Source organism: Echinops telfairi, unplaced genomic scaffold (genome assembly GCF_000313985.2).
Source record: "Echinops telfairi isolate 266 unplaced genomic scaffold, ASM31398v2 ScPeMD7_2291;HRSCAF=2852, whole genome shotgun sequence".
Lineage (NCBI taxonomy): Eukaryota > Metazoa > Chordata > Mammalia > Afrosoricida > Tenrecidae > Echinops > Echinops telfairi.
In genome coordinates, this window is record NW_022106189.1 from 8,290,823 (window position 1) to 8,304,090 (window position 13,268).

Sequence of the window (13,268 nt, forward strand, 5' to 3'; positions counted from 1 at the left end):
CTTATACCTGATCCCTTCGACACCTCGTGGTTGCATAGGCTGGTGTGCTTCTTCCATGTGGGCTTTGTTGCTTCTGAGCTAGATGGCCGCTTGAAAAGAACATATTCTTACACAGGATAGGGCTTTAGAGTTTTAAAGTGTTCTCACATATCTCAGGGTAGGCAAATGGCCTAATGGAGTGCCCCATCCTCCAAAAAAAACCAATATGCCTATGTCCTAATTCTTGGAGCCTGTGGCCGTTACCTTACGTGGTAAATATTACCACAGCAAAAATGTGATTAAGAAATTTGAGAAGTGAGTGAGAAACACGCCAAGAAGTATCATTACAGTGGAAAGAGAGGTGAGAGTGATGGAGCCATAGGCCCAACTGGTGGGTAGCCACCAGAAGTTAAAGAAGTAACAGATTCCTCCTGGAGTCCCTGGAGGGAAAAGGTCTAGATGACTTTGGACATCTGGCCTCCAGACCTGTGCAGTCTTTTCTGTTGCTTTAAGCCAACACATTTATGGTTATTTGTTACCGTAGCCTCAGGATGAAAACAGCAGGTATTCCCCTGATGCTAATAGTTTTACTTATGGCTATTAGGTGGCAGGGAAGGATTTAAAGATTGAGACTTGTTGCTTCAACATAAAGCCCTATATCCTTTGTAATATTTTCTGCTGATTACTTATGCAAAAGCATAGTTAATTCCAAACGGTCCAATGAGCAAATCAGCCCGAGCAATTTTTGGTAAGGATTACAAATAGAAGACAATTTGCTGGATGATTCTCTATAATGTATTTATCTTGATGTTTATTGGCTTTGTGCATGCATCTTAAGACAAAGAAATCTAAGTAAAAAGATGTGGTCCCGTGTGTGATATGCTAAAGGTTTTGCTTTTACAGAGACTGATTTCCCTTTCACTTGCTAATTTCTTTAAAGCATTCATTTGATTAAGTTTGGTTAGGTTAACCAAATTCTGTTTTCTAAGGCTCAAAGTCTAACAACATGGTGTTAAGTGCCTAACCAACTGAAAAGGCAATTTATTCTTTACCTGGAATAAATGAATATTTTGCTCGAAATCCCAGTCCTTCTAGTTCTTCATCAGAACTAAACTTAATCCACATGAATCTCCCTGTTGATCTAATTAACGGAGGGTTTTTCACACCACAGTACCGATCTATAAGTGGAGAGAAACCAAATGGCCCGTCTCGAACTTCCAAGTGATCAAACCGACATTCAAACGATGGTTCTATGTAATAATGTTCATCGAAGGTCAATTCTATTCTTTGTCGTGGAGCAGCTAAAAAATAGTGCAAATCAGAAGAATACAAAAAATAATATAAATATACTGATACAGAGGAGACAAACAAGACAAAATAAAAAACCTTTGGTCTTTTACTACTACATGAGAATAATGGTAATTGTTATTATACAAAAGTCATAATGTTACATTTTACATTAATGGTAATACTACCCTTCATAAAACTATGGTAATCTTTCCTTTGTCGTTAGTTATACTCAACAAGGGATGCCACCTGAATCATATTCATGGCAATTCAGTATGTTTAAGAAATTCAAAATTCCTATAAACTTTCAGCTACTTCCTGGTTAGTCAGAGGAAAGGCAGACTTCAGTGAGATGGACGAAGTGGCTGCAGCAGAGGGCTCACCCATGACACTGTGAGAAAGGTGCTTCATTCTAACGTAGACAGGACTGCTAGGAGTTGAAATTATAAAAGGCACCTAGCCACAGAGTAAAATTCATATACTATTTACATTTTGCTTGCTCAAGAACTCTGGTGGAGTAGTAGTTACACATCTGGCTGCTAACCGCAAAGTCAGCAGTTCAAAACCACCAGCAGGTCCACAGGAGAAAGATGAGGCTTCTACTTCTATAAAAAGTTACAATCTCAGAAACTCATGCGGCAAGCTCTACCCTGTTCTACAGGGTGCCTATGAGTTGACATCGACTCAAAAGCAGAGAGTTTGGGGTTTTTGTTTGTTTGTTTGTTTTGCTTAACTAGAACATTTTATGTACATATTAAATTGAACAATGAAATAAAAATTCAAAAGTAAAAAATAGAAACTTGTTAAATACCTTCCAAAATGTAGATGCACTCCTTGTTTGGTGGATATGCGTCAGGATAATTTGGGGAAGCAAAATGACCCCCATTGCTAGTTCGAACCCAAATGCCACATTGTGTTGCAGGAACGTGTTTAATTCCAATATTTTGTCCATCTTAGAGAAAAACAGCATTAAAAGCATTATTGACAGCCAAAGAGAATACCATTCTATTTTGTCAACCACTATCCCAAACAATTTCCCTTTCTACATTGGAGGTATTTTTACAAGAACCTTTGACAAATTTAGCACAAATATTCAATAGAACAGAAGTGAGGGAAAGGATTGGTAGATCTTGCAACTACAGATAAATATGCCACACAAAAAACAATATAAAAGTATCATTTAATCATCTTTGTGACAACAAAAATGATAGTACATGCAGAAGTATCTCTGAAGTAAAAACTATGTAAGTTTTTCAAAAACATGGTTTAAAAAATCTGTTTAGAGTTTTATTTCTAATGCCCTCTTCCTGAGATTATTTCTTTGCTTTAACATACATCCTATATACTAATTATATAGAATTTGAAGTCAACTCAATGGCATCTATATGTATAAATAAATTATAAAGAAGTGGTGCTGTGGATAAGGTGTTGGGATGCTAACCACAAGGTTAGTGGCTCAGACACACCAGGTGCTTAACAGATGAGCTTGCTATGTAAATATTTACAGTCTTGGAAACCCTATAGCGGGTCTCTATGCGTCAAAATTGACTGGGAAGAAGTTTGGTTTTAGTTGGTGCATGTATGTGTGCATCTGTGTGTATAAAACACTCAGAAGGGTGGGACAGAGGGAAAGTGGAGGCACACTTGTATGTAGTTGTCAGTGGGAGGTAGGAGAGAGCTAAATTCTCATCTTCTGCTAAAAATCATTGTCAATGCATAAAACTGAAATAATCATAAAGTATCCATTTAGCATGAGACGTGAAGGAAAAGACTAAAAGACTCAACTAAAAGGGTATTTATCTCAATGGAGAAGGAAATGGATTAGGGTAGACTGAGGAACTGAGTTTTTTCAAATTAATTTTTTAGAGATTTTTTGTTCGCATATGTATGCATAATTTTGATGAAAATTAAAATAAGAAAAAAAGGTTACATAGAAAGTATCCTAAATGGTGACATAAAATTCTAGCAAGACTTTCTCTTGACAACTGACTGAACGACAGTTGAATAAAGCAGCTCCACTGACAGAAAGCCTTGGGCCACTGAACACACCAAAGAGATGACTTTTAAAAGTTGCATTTCCTTCCAACAAGCCACATCACTGTCCTCAACATGTCCTAAATAATCCGTGTAAGTACTTTACCTTGGGTCTTTTGGGCCACAGCAATCCCTTCCACAACAAGTACTGTTATTAGCAACACTAGAGAAAGAGAAAATAGAGTTAAAAAACTGTATGCTTTACTAAATCTTTAAGGAAAATCTGATGACAAAAAAGACGAACCCAAAATTTCTTAACAGTAGTCACTCTCATGCCTTTTTTTTAGCAAAATGATGGCTTTATTGACTATTTATTGTTTCAGCTCAGTTAGTTTATATTAAACACTTTCAAAATGAGAATACATGACTTTATTTTTACCGAGAACCACCAAGGAAGGGTATGGCGTCGTGGTCAATGAGAAAGCTGGAACCCTGCACACAGTCCCCATGGGCCTAGATTTCAGATGTTCACGTTGCACACGAGGCCTCATGATATACGGTTACCTCTATCGACAGTCATCTCTATAAGCAGTCACCTCTACATGTCACCGTGCAATATGGAGACACAATAGCTTTCCTTCTCCACCCACTGTTCCCTACCCACAAAACTACCCCTTCAATAGGACCCTTACAGCAACCTGCACCCTTTTCCGTCTATACACACCCAAAGCAGCTGCCTCAGAAAGCTTCCACCTGGGAGAGCCTCAAGGTCTGAAACAGCAAAAGAGCAGCCTGGACTCCGGGTTTTCACCTTGGCCCCACCTCTAATCACAACAGAATTACCCTCACATTCATATACTTCTGGAGGGGGGAGTCTTCTTGGGTGCATGCTTTGACACACAAATGGAGCTCATCAAATCATTTGAGCGAGGATTTTGCAGAAATACAAGTTATCACGTCGGAAAAGAAAACACGTTGTGTTTTAGAGGTGGCAGCAGGCGTCCCTCACTCCAGCTCCTTGTCTCCTTCCCCCACATCTTTCAGGCTAAGCTCTTCCAGAGCCCCTTTGCCCTTCGTCTCCTTTTTGATTAGCGCATCTGTTTCCAATCAGACACACCATTTCTAACTGCTGACCATCGTCTTCACTCCCTATGACCTTGAGCCAGGGCTTGAGCTTCTCTTTCAGCTTCTTCCCCTCACCTACAGGAAGAAGTGCAGGCACATGCGCGCACACTTGATCTTCCTGGTCTCCTTCAACAGCTTGATCACGGCCAGCGCCTGCTGCTTTGTACTCTTGTTGACTTTGAAGGAATAGTGGATGTCCTTCATGGCCCCCTGGATAAGGATGACAGGGCTCACACCTTTGTCGGCTATGATCATCGATCATCTCAAAGGCCTGAAACACCTGCTCCAGCTGTGTGTGCCTCTCTTTGTCAGGCACACCTCACCTTTCATAAAAATCTTACAGAGCTCTGTCTGGTGGTCGGTCCCAAAGGCACTGGTGGGATTTTCCTTCTTGGCCCCCTGATCTTTCGGGACATTTACAAACACCGAGTGGATCTGCAGAACTCCGTCCAGGTCTTTCTCCAAAGATCTTGTTTTTCTAGCATGCGATTTCTAAGCGTTTCTTCATGCACGCCACGGCCACCTTGGTCGGGAGGATCTGGTTGCTAGGGGTGAAGATGGGCACGGTGGCTGCTCACCGGCCTCGCGTCTGGCGAACCTGGGTGACACGCACTCTGGTCCGAGGCCACCAGGGCTGCTGTAACAACCCTGCGGTGGCCAATAACGACCTTGAAGTGCACGGCCCACCAAACTAGCCTGGTGCCAGCAGCAGCCACACTGCCCATTCTCATGATTTTGTAATGATAAATCTTATGACTTGCTTTCTGTCAGGTAGGACAACTTTATACAAAGGACATACTGATTGTGGGTATAGTAATTTATGCAAGTACTAATGATATATGACATTTCAAGCATCTTTCAATGTTTGATAAGATTTTTTAACTTTTTTCTTTTTGGGGCAACAAACTTTGTACAATATTTACTGAACTCCATCTTAAAAGAGGTTACATAGATTATGGTTAGTATTGTATTATGCAAATGAAAGTTCAACTAGAGTATCTGCCTTGTGAGAATGTTCATAAAGGCAGAAGGGCCAAAAAGTCTCCTAGAAATAATTTTAAAATGTAGTATTATGTTGTGCTCTGTTACAAAAACTAGTCATATTTATACACTGAAACTTTTCCCTCAAGCTGTTATTAATGAACATTTCAGAAATCCAATCAACATATTGAATTGTTTTGTATGTGCTTATTAGAGACCTTTAAACATTTTATGAAGAGTACACGGCAACTTTCAGTGTAACCACACTAGCTGTCTCCCCCAAAATTCCACAACAACCTAGAATAGCTACTAGATAGCAGGCACAGTCTAATTAATGTAAATTTTTTTTTAAATGTAAATTCTAAACAGTGACTTAACCAGAAGTATTATGAAATATAGTTCAATGGCTAAAGCACAGACTTTAGGAGGTGGCTGAATCTAAGGCTGAGTTTCAGTTCTGTGAAGTTTACATGGCCTACTTGGTTCTGTTTATTTGTAAATACAGAATGATGTACTAAGACCACTTACATCCTAAGATTACTATGAAGAGATGAGCACAATATTTTTATGTGCTAAGTCTTCTGGTAAACAATAGATTTTAGGGCAAACTACTACATTTAACATATCTACCACACAAGGTAACAAGGAGTTCAACGGGAAGTATACAGAAGGCACGATGAAAGCACAGAGAAGGAAACCATTCATTACGTAGGAAAGGAAGAGGAAAAGGATGGGGGCAGCTTTAGTACATTCTGGGTCAGCCTTATAGGACTTCTCCTGAAGGAGGAGGAAAGAATCAACTTAGACAAAAACAAGAAGGATAAGCACTAAACTTTGGTAGGTGGGGGCTGAGCGGCACAGTATTGTTTAGCATGCAGCAAGGAATGGTGGAATGTATTTATAAAAGGTAGGATAAGATCTGATGGTTAAAGGTGTAGAGCCCCATGTAAAAAGTATGGACTTTTGAGAAGTCAATGCAGGTTTTTTTTTTTTAAACTAAAGTGATATGTTATCAGAAGTCTGTGTTTCAGACTTCTCTAATTCTAATTCAGACTTCTGATTCTATAAGTTGCATGGTGTGATGGCTAGGTCCTATGAAAATTCCACGTGAAGGTAAGGGGTACTCTAATCGATCAAGTAACAGCCGGAGGATGCCTCCTTGGAGGTGTGGCCTTTTATACTGTAAGAGAGACACTGGGGGATGTCGCGCTCACTTCTCTGCCTTCCTGCTTGCTTGGGTTGTGCTTCTGGCTTCAGAGCCCACTGGTTGGCAGGCCATTCCTGGGAGGTGCCACGTTCCGTGGACCTCCGATCAACAGAACTGCACGCACTGGTCTGTAATCTCCCAGCTCCCCCTTATCTTCTTCCTTTAGCAGACCTCAGTTCCATGACTTTGAAGGGGGTTCTGGCTAGCATCAGACCCATGGACTTAAGCTGGACTGGGCTGGGGTGCTTTCTTGATATAAAGTTCTTTCATAAATACACACACGCGTGCACACATACATAAACACACACACACACACACACACACACACACACACACACACACACACGAGTGTCACTGGTTATTTTTCTCTAGAAAACTCAGCCTTACACATATGGTATCTAAACTATACAGTCACCCAATATAAGAAGATATAATTCTTGCAATTCAGTTGCTTACATTTTAAAATCTTTTTGATTTCCTCATTTTTACTTTCTTGTATCTGTGCTGACCTTTATCTTTCAACATCTGTCTTTTCTCAAAAGCTCTAATTTGCTCTGTATTTTGTTGCTGCTGTGGGTACTGAAGATCTCATGTTCTAGAGGAACAATTTATCTTCCAGACTCTTCACATCTTTACCCTGGCTCTCAGTTACTAGAATTGAGTATTGGAGCAATTTTTTAAACAAATGATTTATGATCATAAAGAAAACTCATGGTAATATTAGGTATTTCACAATTCAGCAGGTAATACATCCATTTGAATCAATTTATCTTATTAGAGGACACTACTTCCAAGGACTGTCATTCCCATGAACATTATTCATATGATACAAAACTAGTTAAGTTTTTATGTTCATTATATCTTTCCTCTTGAAATACATGCATAACTACTTGCGAGTTTTCACATTCATAATTCCTAGCACATAAGCAAGAAAGTACAAAGCCAGGCAAACTAGGCAAGTAAGAAATCTACAAACTGGAATCAAGAGAGCAGCAGTAAAATGATGCCAACAAGATGAACTATGCAGGGTCTATAATAACCAATTTGTGCATAATATCTGTTCATGAAACTGGCATAATACACAAGTGATGTGGATTTTGTTTAAAAAATAAAGCTCCTGGAAACACCGGGAATCCAGGACAGGTAAACCCCTCAAGACCAATAATGAAAGTAGAGCTACCAGGAGGGTAACAGAAGGTTACCAAACAGAAGGGGAACCAATCACAATGATCTACATATAATCCCCTCCCTGGAGATGGACAACAGAAAAGTGGGTGAAGAGAGAAATCGGACAGTGTAAGACATGAAAAAATAACAATTTATAAATTACCTAGGGTTCTGAGGGAGGGAGGGTGGGGGAGCTGATATCAAGGGCTCACGGTAGAAAGAAAATGTTTTGAGAATGCTGATGGCAACAAATGTACAAATGTGCTTGACACAATGTATGCATGGATTGTGATAAGAGTGATAAGAGCCCCCAATAAAATGATTTTAAAAAAATAAAAGTTCCAAGGCCAAAATATTCTTTTCTACTTAGAGGGTTGTGTTATAAGTACTTTGTTTTCCCCAATAATTAATAATTCACAAACAAATTAACTGTGCCATTGAATATAAAAATGACATACAAAGAACAGGGTAAATCTGCAGAGCAATTTAAATAGAAATTCCTAATGATACAATTTTGTGATGTTTATTCTGATTATTAATCATTCTTAATTCAGTATCATGATGAACATAACTTCCCCGAATTTAAAATTTTTTAAATTTCAACTCTATCAACAGGTTGCATTACAATCAGACTGAGTTATTAAAGCAAAACTCAATTTCTGCCCAACGATGGAATTATTTTATACATAGAACAGTCCTGTGCTTTGTTCTGTCCTTAGTACCAATCTATGTGCCACTGTTCCCTTTTACTAAAATAAGAATTTCCCAAATCCAAAGATACCATATACTTTAAATTCAAAATAAGGCACTAATTCTTGTTTTAAATATTAATTTTTCCAATATATTTTTATAGTGCGCTGGGTGCGGGTTACAGGGTAGATCAATTTTCCATTCAATAATTCAGTTTGTTTCCTCTCCTTCATTATAACCACCACAATGAAGCCTAACTTATCCCACTTCCTCCCAATGTTTCATGTTTCTATTCTTTCTTCTTTTCTAACCCTTCTAAACTTTGTCTTTTTCACCTCAAATGGTTAATTATTCTAAAGTGTGTATACCTCACTTGTTTTATGGTTCCCTATGTAGAACTGTCTATTGCATGGCTGAAAATCGACAGTGAGTTTATTCCCAGATCTAGAATGACTGAGGGTCAACCAACCTCTTCAGTTATAAGTCTAGTCATTTTTGTAATTCTTAATTTTGTTCCATATTTTTCTACTTTATCCAGGGGCCTTCTAATGCGATCCCTCCTTTTCAGAGAAGTCAGACATCATCTGAGCACTCATCTTTTTAAAAAAATCATTTTATTGGGGGCTCTTACAGTTCTTCTCACCATCCATCCATCCATCCATCCATCCATCCATCCATCCATCCATCCATCCATCCATCCATCCATCCATCCATTGTATCAAGCACATTTGTACATGTTGCCATCATCATTTTCAAAACATTTTCATTCTACTTGAGCCCTTGATATCAGCTCACCCCACCTCCCACCTTTACCCTCTCGACCTCATGAACCCTTGATAATTTATACATTTTTTTTTTTTTGTCATTCAAGTCTTAAGAGTCCATGACCCTAAGACCTGGTCAATTAGTCCATTGGATTGCTTCCATCTATCTTCAGTTTCCACCACTGGCCTTTCCTCCAGAGAGTGAAAGACCAATAATTCACCTGAGACCACCACCCATGAGCTTTAAAGATTCCAGCAGCTACTCACCAAAGTGGGATGTAAAATGTCTGTGAGCTTATGTTATGCCATTTGACATACATGTCCCCTGGGACTATGCAGCTAAGGCAGCACTAATTCTTTTAAGACAGAAATCCATACCAAAACAAAGGTTCTAAACTCGATAACTTTATGGTATAGTTTATATAACTGCCCATGTATGCTTTTCCTTCTGGTTCTGGAATTTAGTCTTCTAGTTCTTGTTATTGCTGGTAGGTGCCACCAAGTCAGTTCCAATTCGTGGCAACAAATGTACAACAGAACGAAACACTACCCAGTCCTGCACCAGCCTCAAAATAGTCCCTGTGCCTGAGCCCATTGCTGCAGCCACTGTGTCAATCCATCTCATCACGTGCCTTCCTCTTTTTCTCTGTCCCTCCATTTTACCAAGCATGATGTCCTTCTCTGGAGACTTGTTGTACATGACCTGCTGTAAAATGAAGGCTAACATGAAAAGACAGGTGCTATTCAAGTGCTATACAAATCCTCAGAGCCATTCCCATTATTCAACTCCTTTTAAGCTGACTCACTGTGAATTTATAGCTGTAAGAAAAAAATGTTGTTGCCAAGTCTTCCAGGGATCTTTCTTTGCATTGTGAAGATCACGGTCAAGTTTATTCTTTCTACTACTCTTTTCACTCACAGTAGTGGCCACTCTGACTAATGCAACGGATATTAGAAAAGATGGAAAATATTTATAGACTCAATTCACAGCCATCAAGTCGAAGTGAACTCAAATAACCCTATAGGGGGAAAAGTAGAACTGCCCCTATGGGTTTCTGAGACCATAACTCTTCATGGGGGTAGAAAGTCTCATTTTCTCCAGTAGCACAGATGGTGGTTTTAAACTGCTGATCTTGTGGTTAGCAGCCCAGCACAAAATCCTCTACACAACCAGAGCTCAACCTAGAAATGCCCAGAGAATTCTTGAAAAAATTATTACATTTATTAAGAGAAATACAGACTAAAAAAATAAAAAATAAATAAAATGGTAACACATTTCTGGATAGTAAATTTTAATACTATAAAGGTAACAATTCTTACCAACAAATCATACATTGAATGTATGATTTAATGACACTTTCATCAAAACCTTAGTAAGATTCTTTAAAAATACACATAAAGATAAAATATATACTTGTAAAGCTACAGTAATTTTAAAATGCAGTAATGACAGAGGAATAAACCGACGAACACATCGGGCACCTACTGTGTGAACATGTCAGCCAGAGTCAGCCCTAGGGATTAATAGCACGGAGCCAAAAAAAACATGCTCCTTTTCTCAAGGAGCTTATTCATCTGGGAGAAAAGCAAAAGCTCACTAACAGACCCACATATATCCAAATGTTTGTGTGCCATATTTAACACCCTTGATGATGGAGTGGATTTAACCAAGGGTTTTGGGATAACTCAATTATTTGGGAGAGAAATTGATCCGCACTTCAAGTTAAACATAAAACTGAATATTGATTAAAAATAATTAAAAGTAAAATATAGGAGAAAAATTTAATTATGTAGCTGCTTTTGGGTGAACACCTTCATCACTTACTTAAAACAGGCTCATAAAAAAACACATATAACTGAAAAATAAGAATATAACTTTAGACAAGTGGACCATGCCCCCAAAACAAAAGCTTTCAGCCCTACTACTATTAAAAAATACAGATTTTAAAGTTGGCCAGGATATAGGAAACTGACATATATGTCACTGGATTGCAAATTTGTACATTCATTTGGAGAGAAATTTTGGTGATGTGCATCAAAGAAAAATAGGCAAATTCCACCCAGCAATTCTACTTCTAGGTTCCTAGAGATGCAACACTAGGATAGCAATCACCAGATCCCCCCCACCCCCCAATTAAACTCACTGCCATTGAGTTGACTTCGACTTTTGGCCATTCTATTCTGTCAATTTCTACACGAGCAGACAAGGAATGCCTGGTGACTTTGAGCATAGTACCCTGACATGTGTGGCAGCCACGAGTTAGAAGCAATTCAGTGGAGATTGGTTGGCTACACAGAAATAAACCAAAAAAGGGACTGCTTTTTTTTTTCTTTCTCCTTTGGTAGTGGTAAGGGCAAGTTTGGGGCTACATCAGGGGTCAAAAATCTTTTTTTCTGCCAAGGGAGATTTGAGTATTTATATCATTATTCAAGGGGTATAGCTGTCAAAATTTTAACTAACTCGCGGATAACATGATGGCTGGAACTCCATATCTTTTGTTAAGGCCTGGGATGTGAGCTAGTGTTGATGATTTTGCAGGCCTTCTGTGGTCCAGCCTGCAGGACGGTCCCCACTGTTGGTCTTTATGGATGAGCAGCAAACATACGTTGATACGTTCATTGGTTCAGGAAAAGTTGAGCTTGAAGCGCTATCAGAGGGCACTAAAGAAACAGAATTTTCTTCTTCCTGTGTCAGTCTCTACTTTCATTTTCTTCTAGCTGTGCCGGTTTACCTTTGTTGATACTTAAAATCTGCCTCTTTTGGGGCTTTCTTTTTTAAGCATATAGTAAACATGAGGTTGGTTAAATCTATTGTGGGATTATAAAGAGACTTTTCCCCAGCTTTGTCTCCCTCAAAGATATGCCAAACATTAGAGGCTATTTGCCAGCACATGGTGAGAGGTCAGATGCTTAGAGACATCCTCCCTGAAGGCAGTCAGTTGCCACACTACTGTCTGGTCCCACCACAAGAGGCTCACTCCCTCCTGTTAAGGACAATGGGCTACTTCTCTCTAAAGGCTTGCAGCCATCAGTCTGGTCCCTGTAGGGGGGTTTACATCCTACTGATAATGGTTTCTGTAGAGAGCCAGAGAACAGGTCAAACCTGCTCAGTTAAGCTGCCATCCTGAATCTAAGATCTGCCCAATCTTGTCACTTATATACCCCTAATACCTCCCCCTTCCTGTTGCATGGATACACCTGGATGGTCCCCCTTTCATCACTGTATAACCTGTAGTGCAACCCCTTCCTGTGACTTATGTCTTCACCTGTAATTAGGGGCTTGCATGCCCCCCAAAGAGATATAAGCTTTGGTTAGCAATAAAGAAGCTCGCTGCTCTCTCCCTAGCTTCTCCTCTCCCCCATTCCCTTCCACCCTCCCTTGCCTCCCTCATCCTGGTGCTCTCTCCTGGTTCCGGATCCCTCGCTTCCCTGTTCCCTCTCCCCTTGTCTTCTTTCCCCTCCCCTTCTCTCCTGCCCTCGGGTCTCCCATCTCCATGTGGACCACCAAGCGGGGCTGAGGTGAGCATGCTACCATGAAATGTGTCTGACTCCATTATTTCCATCTCTCCTCTATCTCTCATGCGCTCTATGACTTTACTATAATCTATATATACATATATATAACCGTACAATTGCACCTGTTGAACCAGCGACCCACAGTCTATCAAGAGAAATCATAATGTAACAACTAACTGACCTCATGACTATATTCAATCATGAAAGCAGAATGGATTTCAATTTCAGTCTACACACTACCTGTTTTTGATCAACTGTATTCCAAAAGACTTTTTTAATGCTAATCAAATACAACCTTACTTATTAGAGATAAGAAAGATGCTGGATATTGGTTAATTTTTGGACCACACTACCACTCATTTTTGTAAGGATGTAACTCAGTAGCAGAAGTGCTTTCTCTTTCCTGTACAACTTAACAGCCTCCTTGTTAACCACAGTGCTCCTGGGATGGCAGTGTGTATGCTCTTCTTTAATTATACACAAGTCCTCCAATAACCACAGCAACTTCCATCAACTTTTAATACGACCTACTACAGAGTCTAACACATATTAACTCTTAAGTATTAACAAATTAAAAG

At 39.4% G+C, this 13,268-nt stretch overlaps 1 protein-coding gene and 1 pseudogene across 1 annotated transcript in view; both read right to left on the reverse strand.

The window, feature by feature from the left end:
• NETO2 (neuropilin and tolloid like 2) overlaps positions 1–3,820 on the reverse strand; it is a 71,631-nt gene extending 67,811 nt beyond the window's left edge. Inside the window, exons 1-4 of the mRNA XM_030886575.2 lie at positions 3,805–3,820; positions 3,407–3,463; positions 2,078–2,218; positions 1,032–1,280 (exon numbers count right to left, since the gene is read on the reverse strand). Coding sequence (XP_030742435.2) covers positions 1,032–1,280; positions 2,078–2,218; positions 3,407–3,463; positions 3,805–3,820 — 463 coding nt within the window. The remainder of the gene's footprint in view (positions 1–1,031; positions 1,281–2,077; positions 2,219–3,406; positions 3,464–3,804) is intronic.
• A 425-nt stretch (positions 3,821–4,245) lies between these two features.
• On the reverse strand, positions 4,246–5,090 carry LOC101646257 (annotated as a pseudogene).
• Between the last annotated feature and the right edge of the window lie 8,178 nt (positions 5,091–13,268).